The 20,891-nt window shown below is 41.4% G+C and overlaps 1 protein-coding gene across 2 annotated transcripts in view; it reads right to left on the bottom strand.

Annotated features, from left to right (window-relative positions):
* MYO5B (myosin VB) overlaps positions 1-20,891 on the bottom strand; it is a 185,202-nt gene that overhangs the window by 91,046 nt on the left and 73,265 nt on the right. For both annotated transcript variants that reach the window (XM_075185734.1, XM_075185726.1), the window contains exons 2-4: positions 17,979-18,089; positions 11,222-11,393; positions 10,089-10,233 (exon numbers count right to left, since the gene is read on the bottom strand). In XM_075185734.1, the coding sequence (XP_075041835.1) occupies positions 10,089-10,233; positions 11,222-11,393; positions 17,979-18,089 (428 nt within the window). The remainder of the gene's footprint in view (positions 1-10,088; positions 10,234-11,221; positions 11,394-17,978; positions 18,090-20,891) is intronic.

Here is a 20,891-nt window from a genome sequence, read left to right as displayed (position 1 = left end):
CATAGCAGCTCCTCCCAACTTAATGTGTCGGTGCGGCAGGAAATTTCCAAACAGACATACCTTTGGGCAGCCCTAGGAGCCTAGTTGTATTGGTAAGCCAACATCTGCAGGGAAAACTACATCTCCCAGTAGCCGGAGGAGCAGGAAGTAATGAAAGAACAAGGTGCAAATGCCTCTGCTGCCCTTCTTTCCTCTGAGGTGGGCCAAGCATTGCAGAAGGAGGCTGGATGAGTATATTGGAGAAAGGAGCCACAACCTACTACAGCCACTGTTATTAACGTGCACAGGGAAGAAGTAGGAGTTCATCATCATCATTTATTTATATAGCGCCACTGATTCCGCAGCGCTGTACAGAGAACTCACTCACATCAGTCCCTGCCCCATTGGAGCTTACAGTCTAAATTTCCTAACACACAGACACACACACAGATTAGGGTTAATTTGTTAGCAGCCAATTAACCTATCAGTAAGTTTTTGGAGTGTGGGAAGAAGCCGGAGCACCCGGAGGAAACCCACGCAAACACGGGGAGAACATACAAACTCCACACAGATAAGGCTATGGTTGGGAATTGAACTCATGACCCCAGTTCTGTGAGGCAGAAGTGCTAACCACTAGGCCATCGTGTTGCGGTAGATCCCCTAATCCTGGAATTGTGAGCAGTTAAATGCTAGTAACAATGAAACTGGGGGCCTCAAACCATCGTATAACTACTTTGAGAGGGGTAGTTAGAGGTAGATGAATTAACTAATAATCTACCCTGACCTTTGAACGGGGTAGTGAGAAGTATATAAGAAAGTGATCATACACGTGAGCCTTCATCCTTGAGCAAGACCATAAATGTCGAAACGCGTTGGGTGTAAAGGCTTGTGGACTCAGGTGTGCATATGGGAATCCCACTATCAAGATCTAACACCTGAATGATGCAGCATTGTGAACTTCCTAGAATTTGCAATGATATGTATCACGCTTTATATCTGTGTAATCTGGTAGGAATCCATCTATTCTCATTTTGCCTAAGAAGTCCTTTTATGTATTTTTGGATTATTGTTTTTAAAAAAAGTTTGTAATTAAAAGTATATATTTTTCAAACTAGATATTGCTTTATTAGTATTTATGTGCTCCACACACATACTGATATGGATGTATCAGCTCATCATAACAAAGATCACTAAAGAATGTGTTTACAACGCTCTCATTGATATGAAAAGCTTGTGAGTACAATCACAAGACGGTGTGGTGAAGGCAGAAGATATCACAATATTGGAAGGAATATATTCACAAACGTAAGGCGCATATTGATTTTTTTTTATTAGTAAGAGCACTCCCCAAGGGGATATCACCAAAAATGGACCTTCAGATGGCTATCCACTATCAATATATTATCATAATTTATTTATATAGCGCCAGCAAATTCTGTAGCGCTTTACAATTGGGAACAAACATTAATAAAACAATACTGGGTAATACATACAGACAGAGAGGTAAGAGAACCCTGCTCGCAAGCTTACAATCTATGGGACAATGGGAGTTTGAAACACAAGGGCATGTGCTACATCATATTGCACAATGGACCAGCTAGAATGCAAAGGTAAAAGTACTGAGTGGGCTGTGTGTGTGGAAATGTTGGTCAGATGGTTGTTCTCTTGTGTTAGCTGTGTAGAGGGTGGTAATAGGGGAGATTAAGATGGTGGTTGAGGAATATTATAAGCTTGCCTGAAGAGATGGGTTTTCAGAGAAAGCTTGAAGGTTTGGAGACTAGAGGAAAGTCTTATTGTGCGAGGGAGTGAATTCCATAAAGTAGGTGCAGCCCGAAAAAGTCCTGTAACCGAGAAGGAGGTGTCGAGTAGGGAGATATTTTGAGACAAGTGAGGAAATGTATGTCGGTGCAATTTTGTTGACGGCTTTGTATGTTAGTAGAAGAAATTTATAATATACACATGTTCATATAAAATTCTATATTTGTGTTTATATGTAAACAGTGTCAAGCTATGTGCGTGTTTGTATTTTTATTTATTTTTACATTGTTTATTGCACTGGAAATGAGAATAGTATGCGGTTATTCAACACGTCTTATTGAAGAGAGAATCAGAACTTCACTTATCATATAAGTATTGTTTTCACTTATTAGTATAATATATATGGATGTAACACTATCAGCGCTTAAACATTTATTCACTTAAATTCATGGTATAAGCTTATCAACAATTTGGCGTTTAAAGTTAACATTACCCCTGGAGAAATCATACTGCATTGGCTACACCATGGTGGCAGAATTGCCCATTATTAACATTTTGATGCTGGCTACACTCGTACATAGAAAGTGTTGACATTTGCACATAGGGCAGCACGGTGGCTAAGAGGTTAGCACTTCTGCTTACAGCACCGGATCATGAGTTCAATTCCCGACCATGGCCTTATCTGTGTGGAGTTTGTATGTTCTCTCCGTGTTTGCGTGGGTTTCCTCCGGGTGCTCCGGTTTCCTCTCACACTCCAAAAACATACTGGTAGGTTAATTGGCTGCTATCAAATTAACCCTAATCTGTGTATCTGTGTGTGTGTATGTTAGGGAATTTAGACTGTAAGCCCCAATGGGGCAGGGACTGATGTGAGTGAGTTCTCTGTACAGCGCTGCGGAATTAGAGGCGCTATATAAATAAGTGATGATGATGATAGACCATCTCAAATCGAAGCTATGAACATCTGTACAACTGACAAACATCTCCAATCAAGATGAGAAACATCTATATAGATTATAACTAACTGAGGTGATGAACTTCTACATAAGACAGCCCTGTCCACAGCAATTAATATATAAGACATCACTAGACACTGAAATGTGATCAGAAGCCTTAAGGAAAAACTTTAAATAACAGAAAAAAGGAAAAAAATCACAAACACATTTGATAATTTAGTGACTCCTGGAACGAACTAATAATTCCACTAAAATTTCAGCCATGTTGACGAGAGACTGACTTTGTTTAGCGGTCGACCATTGAAGTGCAGTCGGGTGTAATGATTATAACCATCTGCATTCATGTTTAATTGGAGCTTCGTTATATCTGAATATTTCTCTGTAACTAATATGTGCTGTCATCAGTGTGGAATTTACATAATTATCAGGAACTTGATCAGGAGTTGTTTATGCCACAAACATAAGACCTTGCGTTGTTCTATTACTTTTCTCTTTAAAGAATAATTCCACCTAAAATGCAAGATTACTTTGCTATAGGTGTAAAACAATAAAATGCATATGAGTGAGTTTCTGGAGCTTATCAGTATAAATATTTAACATTGGGGCACCCCTCACCTCTCCCTATTTCCGTAAACTACACTATTCACGTAGAAGCATTACTTACACACAGTGGGGGAAGCTGTTTTGTGAACCAGTATTCAGGATACTAGGAATTCGTAACATTACTACCACATGAAGCATAGGGTGAATATGGTATAGCCAACAATACGGCTGCTTCCCCTGTGGGTAGGGATATGTAAAAAAATAAAATAAAAATAACCTAGTGACTGTGGAGTAGAATTGTCAAACATTCTAAAAAGAAAAAGTGTATGTGTTGCCCATAGCAACCATAACATTCTAGAACACACTGAATAAATGATAGCTGGGATCTGACTGGTTGCTATGGGCAACACCTCCCATTCTAAATGTTTGCAGCTGACCCCAACATTATATTATATTAAAAGCTCTCATTGCACAGGCATGAGGTCCATGTTAGAGTCCCTCCTAAAAGCAATCACCTTATCAATAGCGGGGGAGCTACCTATGTTGGCCAAGCTACAGTTACACTAAGAATCTCTGTATTCATTTGAGCTGTAATACAAAGGTAGGTGAGAAGCACTGGACATTTTTCCTTTTTTACATGATTCCTGAACAACGATACAGATTAAGCCCATCAGATTTCACTGTATCCTCAGCCACTGGTGTACACATCAGTTTACTTATAACCAAATCACTGAAATACTCTGTGCTGCGTATCTGATCGGCTACTCGTTGCTCTACCGCCGGCCCACCTCAGAACTGGGGACACACGGACGTACAATCGAGAGCGATGTGAGAGGTGCTCTGACCCTTGTCAAAAGCATTTTAAAAAGTACCACATCAAAGCATCACGCCGAACGTTTATTCCAGATTCAATTACTCTTCATTGTCTGAAGAGGATTGTTACAGATCTACTAAAACACCACAAGAGGCGAAAAACAAAACACAAAATAATAATAAAAAAAAAACCCTCGAGACCCCCACACAGAATATACATGATGACTTACATCTAAAAACTAGTGAATACAATCTGTGTAACTGAATATGGCCGTGTTACCCTCTTCAGTATAATGAGTCTTTATTCTGAGAGGGCGATGAGCTGTCCCAGCTGAATAAAGACAACTCATAGACAGACTATCTCTTAAATTGTAGTAATAATGAGGTTAAGTAGTATTAGATGAAAAAGACAATTCAACTTCCTGATAACAGAGAAGGCTTCGGAAATGAAAGATATATGAGAAATGCTGAAGATGTTCTGTTGAAGGATCCAGAATCCTCCTCTTTTAATGAGCTTTCAAGTGAGGAGGTTATTTAGAGTTTGAAGTTAATTCATATTTGCAATGATTTGATTTATATACTGTGTGAGCTGTTGTGACTGGATCACTCATAAATAACTTATGGTATCAATTTATTTAAGGGAAATAGCACAGGGTACATATTTATATAATTGCCAATGCACTTATTTTTAATATTGTATATATTCTGAGATAGGAAATCGTTATTTCTGAGACCAGGGTAGAAACTGGTATTTTCTGTTTTCACCTTACTAAAGGATATGCCTTATTTCTGATGCATATATCTGATACAATAGGCCTTTGTGGACGGGGGTCTTGTGTGTATTGGGATGTGTTTAGTATGGAAGTGTCATTGTTTAGGATTTGTAAGGTTGCTAGTGGAAAACTCCAATTAGGCATATGTGCAAGGGAGTCTGATAGCAAGAAAGTGCTAACGAAGTTTTGTGATGAAGTGTCATGCCTGCTATGGCCAAAGGCCCAGCAGGGGGTTTTTACTGTGTGGCCTTTTGCCAGAGTGAATTTCATAGATAAGCGCAAATTTTGATAGCTCTGTAATGCATGTAAATCTATGTTTGTGTAAATAGAGTATATCCTGATGCTAAAAATAGCCTATGTCTGAACTGTATAAAAGATGAGCTGTGTGAGCATGTAAGTCTTCTTCTGAATTCAACATCTGACCTGATCACTGGTACCTCAAACCAGTGTGAGCAAATAAACATCTTGCTTCAAAAGACCTGCTTGGAAACATCTTCAATATTGCTATATTCCTGTGATCTACAGATTAGACCCTAAATCTAATTTGTTCGCTGGGTGTCTGAGGTTTGGACCTAAGCTTTCCAGTACCACTGCTCTGCCCGCTACCCAGCATCCCTGGTCAGTGTGATAGGCCAGGGGGGATCCATTCACAGCAACCCTGATCTATCATGAGAGGTCAGGAGTACCAGCCCAGGTTACCAGCAACAACAGACAGGGTGGCATAGGCGGTCCATCCTGTCACAGCTGTGTTACACAACAAATCACAGTGGAGAAGTGAAAGCGACTTAGCGAGCTGTGTATAATATTGTACAACGAATATATGGTGGACAAGTAGCAGGCTGAGCACAGCCATAATAAAGATTATATATCATAAGACCAGATATTGTAGGGCAGAATCACTACAGCTGGAATCCATGTAAAGAATACAATACATCCTTACACCAACGAGACCCATGCAAAGCATTATTCAAATCTAAATACAAAGTTACAAACATGCACTAACTAATAGATCACTTTAGGATACCATATATCTCTACAAACCCTTATCTGTGCATACACAGAAATATACTGATTGAGTCAAGTCAATGACTTGAGTGAAGATGGAGGATAACAACAAAAATATGGCAGTATGCAGACAGGATTTAAGGAAAGATTTTCTGAGCAAAATGTTTGGATATCTAAGGATAGGTAAGATGGTACTAAAGCAACCTCCAGCCAATCAGATCATCAGAATTTTCACAGCAGCACATATTACTTCAGCAGATGAACGTGTGATAATTAAAACCTTACTACGTTTTTCTTTTACTTTGGAGAACTATTCTCTAATATTTTGAAATTCGTTTCAGTTTATACCTCTCACTGTCACAAAAATCGTGCGCCCTTCCCAAAAGCCTTGCCACTATTCCCCTAAGCCGGGATGTCGGGAACGGCTCATACACGTGTGCTTTTAATTTTTATTTTCCTGGATTTACGGAAGCGCTAGAAGTGCTCTCATTAACTGGCCTGAAAGCTCCCTTGCAGCATAGTGTACTATGCACTTAAATATTGTTCCCATAAAGCTCCCTTCTACTTTAAAGAGCATTAATGCTTCTGAATGCTGCAGGTAACACTAAAATCGAGGAACAGCTAAAACAAAACGATAATCGGCAGCTGCATTCGTTTAAATTACTTTTTTTTTCTTTTTTTTTTTAATATCAGCGTCAAAGAGCTTTTAATGAGCTAGAAATACCCCACATACAAACAGAGGCAGCAATCCATGTAACGTCTAATAATTTATACAGCCCCTGGCACAGCCAGGCTAGAAAGAATTGTCGATGTAATTACCTAAAGAATAATTCATTCCCCCCTATATATTATGTACAAATAAACTTTAACAGAACTATTTTATTAAAAGTTAAAAAAAATAATACACAAAAAAGGAGGTAACTTCTAAAATTAAAAGGTATCTTCATTATGTTGTATAATTTTTGTCTCCCATTTTTCTACCAAAGTCTGTATTCCTAATTCACTTTATAATAATAATAAATAAAAATAATAATAAAAATAATAAAATAATAATAATACTAAATATTAAGCCTGTACTGAGCATAAACATACCATTCAGTTGGATGATAATTAACCCCACGGCAAATCAAAAGAAAAACATTAATGAGGCAAAAATTACTTCTAATCTGCTGAACTGCAACTTTATCTGCTGCCTCTAGAAAAAGGTTTTGCAGGAATCCACATTTTCTAACCATTTTTATTACAGGTCTTATAACGTATCCCCGGGAGATCGATAAATCCATATAAAAGATTTACAATTGTTATTTTGCAGCCCATAGGAATAAACCCTGTGCACATTCATTCGGGTCTGAGACATTATATAGGGCTCAATTCAGGAGAGAAAAAGGTATTTCATTACTGGAAAAAATTAAACAATTATTTTTTAGCTCATTTATATAAAATTTCTCTGGAGTAAAGTTTAGAAAAGGGCCAAGTTCCAGTAACGGGGGCGAAGAGATACAGACTTCACATCAGATTACTGGTGCGTGATTTGCACAGTAAAACTAATCTGCCGTTCATCTTGGTAGTGGAGCTCATTACGAATGTCGTATCGGTTGCTGCGCTGTTACTGCAGAAAGAGCGTCTGTCCTACACAGAAAGCGCAGTTATGAGGTTACCGGATGACTGGGCTGCACTTTTCAGTCACCATAGCATAAAAAGCGAGTGTAATTTGTACAGCCCGGGTCTAGGCATTTCTGACCATACTAGCCCTGTTACAGAAATAATGTGATATACCGCACTGTACGATTCCACAGAGCACCATGATATTTCACCTATCCTGTGACGGGACCGGGCCGCGCTGCCAGGATAACATCTCCCATCGGCCTCGTCAATCCGCAGGGATCACATGGAAAGATAAGTATTACCCATTGTCTTTCACAGGACCGACCCAGACATTGTGGCAGGGACACAGCAGAGGAGCCACTGTAGAAGGCCAGCTCACACCCTTGGCCCAGCACCCACCAATGTTTAAGAAGGAGAGACCCTGGATTTGGTTGGGGGAGAGGAAAACACAGTGGGAATTAGACCATGGATATAAGGAGCACTCCAGGGTGGGGGGGGGGGGTATTCATTCTGAGGATTGGCGGTGGGGCTGACTGGTGTTTCTGTTCTCTACCAGCAGACCCTGTAATCAGGCTGTAGCTCCATCTTTGGACCCGTCATCACCTCACTCCATCGGGAGATACTTGCCAGGTTCTGGGCACATTGGTGCACCCATAGGAGTGGAGACACAGATAAAATGTTGACAGACTCTCTTGCCTGTGGAGCTTTTGCATGGCTAGGTGGGTGGGGAACCTTGCTGGGACTCCTATTAACACAGTTGCACAATTGCTGCCCAATTGTTTAAAGTGTGCAGTTTTATACTTTGTTGTTTTACTGTAAGATAAGTAAAGATAGTGTTGTATCTTTCATTCTCCTCCTTGACTCTGTGATTTATGAACCTAAGGGGGGCCAGGTAACCTAGTGAACCTCAGTTCTAAAAAAACTGGTATCCTCAGATACCCTTATAATATATAACAGTGACTGGGGGTCATAGGCACGCCACCGTGGTACACAGAGGAGGTCATTCATGAAACATAAAACATTGGCTACTCAGTCCAAAGCCATTGTGACTCATTTTGTGCCAAGATTTCCATCAAAGGAATTTACTTTAAGGAGTCACATGGCTGATTTTGGGATGGGCAGGAGTCCGCACAGGCTGAGGGGAGGTGTTTGGTCCTTGCATACTACAGAGGCGGACCACTGATGTCATGAGCTTTATAGAGCAGCCCAGAAACAGCATTTCAATTTGTGGAGTTAGATTCTGGAAATGAGGTAAAGGGGCAGAGAGGGAGCATATTACACTAGATCAGAGCTGGTGGTTTTGTACTATTAATGGGACATGTTTTGTGTCTTCATGATGTTGCACTTCAGCAGTGAAACACGTTTCAGACGCACAAGAGTCACAAACACAAACAAAAACAACCCATATCCCCCCAGAGATTTCTGCACATCTCTGCTCACTTAGCGCACTTTACGTTACATTGAGTATGCGTACACATCTAGGCGTCACTGATATATGGTCAGCGTCATCAATCATTGGGAAAGCCCCTCTCCATCAAACAAGCTACTTGTAGCACCACCAAAATCAGCACCCAGTGAAACAGCATCGGTTAAATCCCCCAAAGTCAAACAAAGAGAGGTAGATTTATCAAGACTTCTAAAAAAAGGAAAAGTGGAGGTGTTGCTCATAGAAACCAGATTCTAACTATCGTGTTCTAGAATGTACAAGATAAATGACAGCTAGAATCTGATTGGTTGCTATGGGCAACCCCTCCACTTTTTTTTTTTGTAGAAGTTTTGATAAATCTTCCAGAGTGTATCCTGAAAACATCTTGCTGTTACTGTAAAGTTGTGGCACACTGACGTTTTCTGCAATATTCCAATAAATAATAGGATGGATCCCTATCAGTTCATTAAGGAGCTATTGACATCGCTAATCCTTGGTAAATTAATAGGCTGAATATTGCTTTTGCCCACAAACTAACTGCCTACTTGTGTGCAGATCACTTGCATTTTATGTATAAAACTCTTCTATATTTCCATTAGAAATCAGGGGGCAATATGCTGCTTACATTTCAGATACACTGTATATAGTCTGATATAGAAACCAGTTACATAAGCACAGCAGGATAGGAGTGACAATACTGCCACACATGAAAAACAATACAAGTCTCTGGCGAAGGACTGTGATAAACCACTTGCACACACAAAAGGGCCTTTTAATATTTAATAATATTCACCTCTCTTAGGAAAACGTTGATTCTTTGTCCTGATTTTTAAAGGTTAAGCTCTGGACAGATGGTGTGTGTTATTCCTTTAGCGATCCAAGCAAATAGGGCTGCAAATCTGGTCCCCAAATAGCCATAATGTAACACATTTTTATTCCAAGGCACAGAGCAAGCCCGTAGCCGTTTATTCAATGCTATAACTCTTCCAGTGTTTTATGCCTCAGAATATTAATGCCGAAAAAGCAATTAAAAGATCTTCTTAGGAAAACATGCAAACTGCTTAATTGTCAGTATAGTTTGTTTGCGAGGTTGATATACGGTGGCAGGTGGGTTTGAAGTGAAAGCTGGGAGATGGCTTATGGAAAAAAGTAGCCACGCATCCAGAAACAGAGGCTTCTGGGTAATATACTAAACACATGCGACAGTGGAATGGATAGCTTGAGACGTACCTGGCCATCTGCTTATAGGCTTCCTCGGCCACAGCAAATATATGAGGATCCATGTCGCCCATGTTTTGCCCGCTGTATGCGTAAATGACATCTTCGCCGTAGATTGGCAACTGTTCATACGGGTTAATGGCAACTAGCACAATACCTAAAGGAAAGGCAGATGTCATTACAGAAGAACGAGCAAGGATGCGACATTCATTCACTTCTACATTCAAACTTTATCGACAAAACAAGAGCAAAGACGCTCCTAGAATTAGGGTACCGACGACCAGCCACTAGACACTGTCTCTATTCTATAACCCGGTCTGATTTGTCAGTAGTTCTATTTTAGACATGGGCGCAGAGTTGCTTATTTTCAGATGCATACTATTCTGGATGTTTATAAAACTTAGCTTGCATGTGTGGTTACCCATAGCAACAAGAGTCTAGCTGCCATTTTTAGTGTGCTGGAGAAAAAGAAAGCAAACATTTTATTGGCTGCTATGGGCAATGACATAGGTTTCCTGTGCACTAAGTTTTATAAAAGTCCCCCACTATATAATATACACAGGGATACAGTGCCCGTAATGCTAGGGAGCATTTTCTATCCTAGTCATGATCTTAGATCTACATTATCTTATGTAAAAACTACACTCCAGTCACCATGCCGCCGGTTTTCATTACGTGCCAATGAAAAATGGAAAATCCATGCACGTGGTTTTTTTCGGCCCTAAGGACAAATGACCGGCCATACAGCCTGACTGCAAAGCAAAAAGGGAACACTTCCCCTAGGTCAATTCATGACCTCAAGCAGACGCCGATAGGAGTTATCAGCTCACAAGACCTTCCGCTTTGAGTGATGGGAGTAATTCAGAATGAGAGATCAGAAGACCACCCACTGAGCAACGTCAGGGCAATTGATTGACTCCACACATGTAACTCTGGTTGGCCAATGTGGTTGTTACCTTCAGTTGTGGTAAAGAATTGAGTTGGGGCTCACATGTGGCCCTCTCCTGACTACAAGTAATATTTTCTGTGCTGGACCCAGTCATAACAAAATAAAGCTACAATGGAGGTTTTATTAGCAGAACCTTCCCTGTAAATTAATATTCAGTGCCCTGGAGGGACGAGCACTGAGGAGATCGCTCACTTACCACAATAGGTATAGATGTGGTTAGATTCTAAGAAGCGGACTTTGAGGTTATGCAGCACCGCCGGCTCGTGGAGATAGCTGAGAGCCGTCAGGTCGTTCTCTCCCACCAGGATGTCTGGATTACGCAGGTGTGGTAATGGGCGGGAGGCCGGATCCACAGGATACTCCAAAACCTGAAGACGGATTAAACAATCAATATTAGACATATATACAACCTGTTTCCTTGTACGCCACCTCATTTGCAGGACACTCAGCTATATCATAATGTAGTAAATTGTCACAAACTGCAGCAAACTTAGCACAAAATCCGGTCAGAAGGAACCCTGCTTGGTCTGTCATAAGAGCTGGATATTATAAATGTTTTGCCATTAGGTATCAGACCCACACCTTGGCTTGCACACTGTGGTGCATGGGGTGCTGGGAGTGCTGTTTCCAGATACAGGCATTTAGCGGAATTACACTGTTAGGCAAATACCTGCAGACAGCGCCTGTGCACACAGAAAGGAGTCTTATGCACTTGGGTATGGCATCATCATCAGCGCCGGACACTCCTGAGCCGCAACATCAGACTAGCGCACTGCGTGTCGGGTTACCAGATTATAGTGTGCCTGTCACCAGTGTCTAGCGTATCTCTGTACCTGATATCTCTTCGTGTACCAGACCAGAAGCTTGCCTTTGACTACGCGTATCGATGTTCCTCAGAGATTATTGCACCGGAGTTCACGTCCTTATGTGTGCTGTACACAGCTTCCTTGTCTCCAGTAACCATTACATTTCCTACATATGCCACGCACACACGTACTCGTATGTAGAGTCCACTACTATATATTCTTTATATCTGCTCTGTGAAATGTCGGGCCTTGAGACTGCAGGCCTGATTCAGAGTGGAACACAAGGGTAAGCGGAACGTACAACTGAAAAAGTTGTAGTAAGCGCATGCGTATGCACGCCGTATTTAACGTTGAAGATCTGTCCACGTCTGAATGAGCTTTACAACAGACGCATTCCTCAGACACTTACGTTCAACTTGGAAACACGTACAAAAACCTTTTCTTTTATATATGACGAACAAAACAAATTGCTTTGAAGCATTAACTTGAATAACCGAGCTAATACAGTAGGATCAACTTCCAGACATGCGCACAAAAAATCAAAATGACAAAAACGTATCTTTGCTGCAACACGTTCAGCAGATCCTAATCCACAGCCGAATAACTACTAAGTCTAAGACTCAGTAAGCGTCTGCATGTCATCCGCAAACCTCTAATTACAAGCGTTTTATTAGTTCCGGTCTTTGTCGCCATCATCCGCTGCGTGCACCTGACCATCCGCAAAAAATAAAATTGTGACTATGATGAATTCGTATGCAGTTGCTCAAACACGCCCGTACTGTACAATGTCTAAGTTAGGACACAAATTCCCTCCCCGGTCACACTTGATAAGGGGTTGCAAGTGGCAAAAAGTCGCAGATCTGAGTAGCCGCAGTTGCGCACTTTCTCTTTCTGAGCAATCACAGTGCAACAAAAACACAAAGATACTCTACACAAACGGCGTACGTCTCACTCTGAATCAGGCCTTCAGTACTTAACAGAGTTTCCAAAAGTTACATAGTGTAGAAATAATAAGTCCCTCAGTGTCCTGGGACGGATCATCCTGATTTATTCTCTGCGCTTTATCTAAGCTGTCCATGTATCACAAGTAGAGTTCTCGGACTGACAGGCTTCCCCTTCACTTTCGCTGATGTGCTCATTTTAAGGAAAGACATCGTACCTCAAGGGCATCTGGGATACATTCTGTCAGCCTAATTAATGAAGTATGAAATAGAGACCAAGCGTGTGGTATCCCAGCCACCGTTAATCACAATCCGGTTATTTATAGGCTCATAATGATATTTTATTTGTAAGGTGTACACAGATTCAAGCAACTGCGACAAATTATTGCTACGAGAGGGGTTTTAGCTTTGATATCTGCTGCAAATTTAGCAGATAGGTCTGGCGTAAGGTAAGAAAGCCAATTTATGAATTCGTAGCTCAGTGATGTCACTGGTTCCTAGTGAATTGATTGGCTGCATTTCCCTAAATATCAGTTGATACATCAATTACACACACTATATATAGTACTAGATATAGTATCAGTAGGTGAATGCCAGAGGCAGTGTGGGGTAAGATGGGGGGGGGGGAGGTATTTAAAGGTGTTCTAGTAGATTTTAGGCATGGGCTCCAAAAAAATAAAAATTAATATTAACTAGTAACAAAGGTAGGCAAAATCACAAAGGAATAGCTTTCATTTTCTGATGAGTCAGCTTTGACAACCCTCTCATTGAAGATAGAGGTCGGAGAAAATCTTTCTAATGCCAAAATCAGCCCACAGGCTTACACATACTGTATAAGTGGTATCTCGTCAACACCTAAGGGCAGAAGCATCTGTAAAATTTTCCAAAGAGACCTATAAAGAGTGATGAATTTATCAGAGCGTTCAGAAAGAAATTACTAAGGGTCAGTGTCCCTCCCAGAACTTGTATTTTATCTCTAGTGAATCATTAGTTACAGAACTATATTAGAACCGAACCAAAATAAAACTGAACATTTATTAATTCATAAAAGTTTTTTTACTTCTTTACATGTGAAGTAAACTGTTTATTACACTGACTGTACAAGAGTATTGGCATTTATTGTAATGTGAAAGATTATATCTAACAATCTAATGACTGACCTTTCTCAACATTCACCCATCCCAATTCCTCTTGCATCTGAATAAACTATGGGACAGGGGATTACTCCAGTGCTTTGTCTACGTGAACGGTTTTCTAAATCTTCCAGCTTATAATTATAATCATTCTTTTTCCAGGTCTTGAACTTCCTGGTAGTTGGCACATTTGCCATCCAGTTATCCACTTCCTGGAAGCAGCCATCTTGTCTAGTCATCTTAGCTGTGCACTTACTTTCCAGGACCAATGAGATTTCATCAGCATCTTCAGTGGCTATTTAGTTTTGATTCAGGGATGTACGTGTGAACAGTTTCCTCCGGAACCTAAATGAATATTCCGGCATGACGCCATATTGGTTACAGGCGGCATTTGACAAAGTTCTTACTAATGGAGACTGTGAGGAGCCAACAATGAGGATTGTTATAATTATTTCTCCACGGGAAGTTTCTTTGTGTGTGCAGTCTGCTATGGAAGTTGTTAAGGCCTTAGACCAGTGTTGACTAACCTGTGACACTCCAGGTGTTTGTAAAACTACAAGTCCCAGTATGCTTTGCCATTATATAGCAGCTTATTGCTGGAAGGGTATGCTGGGGCTTGTAGTTTCACAACACCTGAAGTGTCACAGGTTAACCAACACTGCCTTCACTCCTGCCCCCATCTCCCTCAGCACCTAAACACTGTTAAATTAACAATTTCATAGCAAAAAATGGTTTGGACTTTATTTTAATGGTCATTGTCAGGATTTATGTTATACTCGCTAATCTATAAAGAATTTAGAATGAAGCTGTGTGAAATCTCCATATGAATACAGAGAAATTACAGCCCTCCAGTCTGCCCGGTAATTACTCTGAGGCCTTGGTATATGAATGTACACCTAATTAACCTTTTTCTGCCTTTTTGCTATTAATATATGAATGTATGTCAGGAATAATTTGTGCTTTAATCGCCTGTAATCTCTGCAGCCCACACTAAGGGTCGCCCAGAGATGGAAAGAAGAGAAGTATTAGAACACGAGGACATGTACTGACACTGGGGGGAAGAGAAGTATTAGAACACGAAGACATGCACTGACACTGGGGGAAGAGAAGTATTAGAACACAAGGACATGTACTGACACTGGGGGGAAGAGAAGTATTAGAACACTAGGACATGTACTGACACTGGGGGGAAGAAAAGTATTAGAACACTAGGACATGTACTGACACTGGGGGGGAAGAAAAGTACTAGAACACGAGGACATGTACTGACACTGGGGGGAAGAAAAGTATTAGAACACTAGGACATGTACTGACACTGGGGGGAAGAAAAGTACTAGAACACGAGGACATGTACTGACACTGGGGGGGAAGAGAAGTATTAGAACACGAGGACATGTACTGACACTGGGGGGGAAGAAAAGTACTAGAACACGAGGACATGTACTGACACTGGGGGGGAAGAAAAGTACTAGAACACGAGGACATGTACTGACACTGGGGGGGAAGAGAAGTACTAGAACACGAGGACATGTACTGACACTGGGGGGGAAGAGAAGTATTAGAACACGAGGACATGTACTGACACTGGGGGGGAAGAAAAGTACTAGAACACGAGGACATGTACTGACACTGGGGGGGAAGAAAAGTACTAGAACACGAGGACATGTACTGACACTGGAGGGAAGAGAAGTACTAGAACACGAGGACATGTACTGACACTGGAGGGAAGAGAAGTATTAGAACACGAGGACATGTACTGACACTGGGGGGGAAGAAAAGTACTAGAACACGAGGACATGTACTGACACTGGGGGGGAAGAAAAGTACTAGAACACGAGGACATGTACTGACACTGGGGGGGAAGAGAAGTACTAGAACACGAGGACATGTACTGACACTGGGGGGGAAGAGAAGTATTAGAACACGAGGACATGTACTGACACTGGGGGGGAAGAAAAGTACTAGAACACGAGGACATGTACTGACACTGGGGGGGAAGAAAAGTACTAGAACACGAGGACATGTACTGACACTGGAGGGAAGAGAAGTACTAGAACACGAGGACATGTACTGACACTGGAGGGAAGAGAAGTACTAGAACACGAGGACATGCACTGACAGTAGGTTGCACTGAAGTAGGTTCAGAGGACATGTGAGGAAAAACTACTTCACAGAAAGGGTAGTGGATACGTGGAATAGCCTCCCATCAGAGGTGGTAGAGGATAATACAGAAGAGCAATTTATACATGCTTGGGATAGACATAAGGATATCCTTATAAAGACCTAAGGATCAAATAGGGTTTGAGGTTAAAAAATGGGCAGACTAGATAAGCCAAGTGGTTCTTATCTGCCATCAAATTCTATGTTTCTCTGTTTCTTATCATCTTCTCAGAGACATTTTTAAAAACGTGGTGAGCCCAACATTTTCTCTCAGAGTTTCTCAACTCCGGTCCTTAGCCCTCCTATCAGTCCAGGTTTTAAGGATATCCATGCTTGAGTACAGGTAATTCCATTAGTGCCTCAATCATTTTGATTTATCCACCTGTGCACAAACATGGATATCCTCCAAAACCTGTTAGGGGGGCTTGATGACTGAATGTGGCAACCACTGTTCTATCTGTATAGATGAATAATACAAGCCCAGAAACAAACACAGATGTGGGTTGGAGAGAACAGTCTGAGGGACACATCGGGTCGATGTTCATCCTGAAACCTCCTCTCATATTGCCTCTCGTCCCACAGAGGTGCCCAAAAAAATTATCGGAGAATTCTTACCGTAATAGGTGTTCATGAGTGCAATCAGACATCAAGGCTATGAATTAAATATCATAAAAATATAGGCTTCTCTATTATTACTTATCTATCTAGGACAGGTACTTCAAATCCCTTCTATTTTTGCTGTACATTGTTATTCGGTCAGGTCACAACTGGACAGTTATATGATGCTTACTTAATCTGTTGCACCCTGCTTCCTTATTCAGGCGATATTCACCCTCACCAGCACTGTAATCAGGCCCGGCGCTCCCATTAGACAAGGTTAGGCACTTGCCTAGGGCGCCGGGCTCTGGAGGGCGCCACAGAATTCTAAAATACTTTAAAACTGTGCGGCGACCGCTGACCATACCTGTCACCGCCGCCGCACAGCATTCAGATGCACGGGGAGGGGGGGGGGGGGGAAGAGGCTATTTTGTCACCACCGCCGCCTCACTGCTCCGTCTCCTCCCCTCCACTTACTAGTGTCAGTGAGAGGAGGGGAGGAGACGGAGCAGAGAGGCAGCGGTGGTGAGACAAGGTAAGGAGAGGAGGGAGGAGGGCGGCGATTTTTGCGGGGGGGGGGGGGGGGCGCCGCTTTTTTAAACATGCCTAGGGCGATGTGGACCCTAGCACCGGCCCTGACTGTAATGGGCACTTCTTCAAGTTTTCAATCAGCCGAGTTTACTTATAAACATCTCCCACCTCTAAGCTTGGGATAAGTACCAAGGAGGATATAGTACTCTGAACCACAAAGGGTCCTGAGAACAAGTCTCCAAGTTTCTACTAGACTGAGGGTCTTTGTGAAGTGTCTGATAGGTTATTGTGAAAAAATTGTGTTTATGTGAAGTTCCTCTCTAATTAACTGTCTGGCAGACAATAAAACAGATTTTTGGGGGATAACTCTGAATAAAGGCTAACTTCATCTAAAACACAACACACAACTCAGCAATGTATCCTGGATGTATATCAAAGGGGGTATCACCATACCGTGGAATGCAGATCACAATGGGCTAGCCACAGCTCACTGAACCAGAGCCGTTTCTAGCTAGTGATCGACCACATTCCACAATACGCAGATACCCTGTTCTTTATATTCCTTTATGGATGATGGCTGCAAGGACTGCAAATGAACATGTATTTAGGGCGAGTTAGCATTCACCCTTTAAATTGCAAAGGTCATTTTAAATATGCCAGATCTGACAAATCTGCTCCACTACAAACCATGTTGCACTGCAAGGGGTAGAATATAATCTTTATCCATAGTCAACCCAAAAAGACAAATTAATAATGTAAGGATTATTTTGAAACTATTGACTTACAGATTCATCTTCAAGTTTCAGTTGCAGACTTTTATCCCCTTCTTTGTAGTCCTTGATAATTTCTGCTGATCTCCACACTTCATCCTGGTCAGGGATCCAGACCCGAGTGTACTACAAAACAGCAAAGAAACGTATGAATTTATGGCTGGTGTTCAACTGATTAGACATAAGAATCAAAACCAGTTACGTGGAAAGGTCATGATGGGAAGTGCTTATAGACAGTGGTGGGAGCTAGGCGGAACCCATGACCGTTCCTACACTCAGGCAAGGTGAGAATGACAATCACACAACCTTCTCAGGGGGCGTTAAGGGTGGAACATCCCTAGCTGAACAGTTACTCATAAGACTACAGCCTATGGATTCACTGTCACCGATATACGTCCGTTAACTGTCTCCATTGTGTGTCAGGGATGGGTGCACTTTAAATACTACTAATACTTCATCATTTAGTTCCGCTTTAACATTTTCATGCCACACATTTAATTTAGCTTCCTCAAATCGACCTTGTAACCTTATGTCAGTTTGTTTAGTAACAATTATCAGAAAGTTGTACACATTAAAAATGTTGCAAAGTAATCCGAAAGTACATATTACTAAATGAGAGCATTTACCACCCTATGAAAGTGTGCCCATCACCTAACCACAATGGTGTGGGTTAGTCTGTGGGCTGAACTCACTAGAATGCAGCCTATTCAATTATTCAACAGGAAGTAGCGGATTTACTAAACATTAGTTTATAGTGAATGGATACTGTGAGAATTGGTTGAGCCAACAAAATAGCTGTCTCAGCTTTGTGGGTGACATACAAATTTTGACAATTTTTTTTGTCTATAACAAGCACAACCTTCATCGTCCTCAGTTATTTATATAGCGCCACTGATTCCGCAGCGCTGTACAGAGAACTCACTCACATCAGTCCCTGCCCCATTGGAGGTTACAGTCTAAATTCCCTAACATACACACACACAGAATAGGGTTTTGGTTTTTTTTTAAGCAGAACATTCAAACTCATGACCCCAGAGCTGTGCAGCAAAAATGTTAACCACCAGTGTTTCTAAGAATTTGGAGCACTAATACATAAATAGGGAACAATCTAGATAAACATTGCTGTATACACCCAAGATTTAAAAATAAAATAAAATATGTTTTTCAAGTTGTTTGTCGGATACTGTATCGACTTCTAGAAGGAAACATGACCTTTTTTTCTATTATCTAAACAAAGCTCCTTTGAACAATCCTTGGTGTACGACCTGCTTCATAAAACATACCGTGCCCTTTAGCTCTCTGTGAGTGAAAGTGGATTTCAATACACGGAGAGGTTGCAATGGGATACAATGTATCCACTTCTTGCCAGAGGCATCGAGGAAACTCAGATCTTTGTTACAACCTCACTACAAAAAGCCCTGATATTTCTACAGAAGGCTACACCGGACATGCTGTATATTGTATTACGCACTACACAAGCTACGTAATATGGGTGTCATAACATTGCAGTAATATGGACAGCACGTGGCTCAGTGGCTATCACTTCTGCCTTACAGTACTGGGGTCAGAAGTTCAATTCCCGACCATAGCCTTATCTGTGTGGAGTTTATATGGTCTCCCCATGTTTGCGTGGGTTTCCTCCAGGTGCTCCGGTTTCCTCCCACACTCCAAAAACATACTGGTAGGTTGATTGGCTGCTAACAAACTGACCCTAGTCTTTGTGTGTGTGTTAGGGAATTTAGACTGTAAGCTCCAATGGGGCAATGACTGATGTGAGTGAGTTCTCTGTACAGCGCTGCGGAATAAGTGGCGCTATATAAATAAATGGTGATGATGATGAATATGTGCAACAACACTGCACTCGTGTCAGAAAAGTTCACTCTCAACACTGGATTATTCCAAACCAAATTCCCAAATTCATTTAATTAACACGTTTCACAACATGATCTATTGATTTTCAGATGGCGTTTTGGTGGCTAGTGTACAGCCCTGTCCATTCGTTCAGGCGGCTAGTATACATTACAGACCTCCTTGGTGGATAGTGTACAATGCAGATTATTTTTCTGGTGGTTATTGTGCGACACAGACCACCTTCATAGCGTCTAGTATACAATATACAACCATTCTTGGAGGTAGGTGAAAGTGTTGGGGCAATGTGAATGCCCCAACTCTTACTGGGACTTGTCTAAAACACATTGCTCTATGTTTCTTGTTTTTTTTCTATGCTTTTCAACAAAGCCTTTATGGCAATTATTGCTTATGTTCCTAACCTTTGAATATGAAATAAAACTGAACGGTGGATTCAATCATCTAATAATCATTATCATCATTTATTTATATAGCGCCACTGATTCCGCAGCGCTGTACAGAGAACTCATTCACATCAGTTCCTGCCCCATGGAGCTTACAGTCTAAATTCCCTAGCACACACACACACAGAGAAGGAGAGAGATTAGGGTTAATTTATTAGCAGCCAATTAACCTTCCAGTATGTCTTTGAAGTGTGGGAGGAAACAGGAGCACCCGGAGGAAACCCACGCAAACACGGGGAGAACATACAAACTCCACACAGATAAGGCAATGGTTGGGAATCGAACTCATAACCCCAGTGCTGTAAGGCAGAAGTGCTAACCACCGAGCCACTGTACTGCCAAATCTAATAACAAAGACTAACAGCTCTGCCTAGTAGACATAATACAAGACTTGTTGAAAAATGCAGAAGACAGCAGATAAAGCATTGCGTTTAGTAAAGGTTTTGGGGGAGCAGGTATAAACCAATATAGGATTTCTACGCGAAGGTGGAAAACCCCTTTAAATTAAGATGTGTGCTTCAGATACTTGGAAGTGTCTAAGGAGACAAACACGAATCACTGCATTAATCAATCAACTATTTGCAGAAATCTGGTCAATGCCCGCTCTTACTTCACA

The sequence above is a fragment of the Mixophyes fleayi genome, chromosome 1 (genome assembly GCF_038048845.1).
Source record: "Mixophyes fleayi isolate aMixFle1 chromosome 1, aMixFle1.hap1, whole genome shotgun sequence".
NCBI lineage: Eukaryota > Metazoa > Chordata > Amphibia > Anura > Limnodynastidae > Mixophyes > Mixophyes fleayi.
The sequence above is the reverse complement of the archived record's forward strand: the minus strand, read 5'-3'. Positions and strand labels throughout refer to the sequence as shown.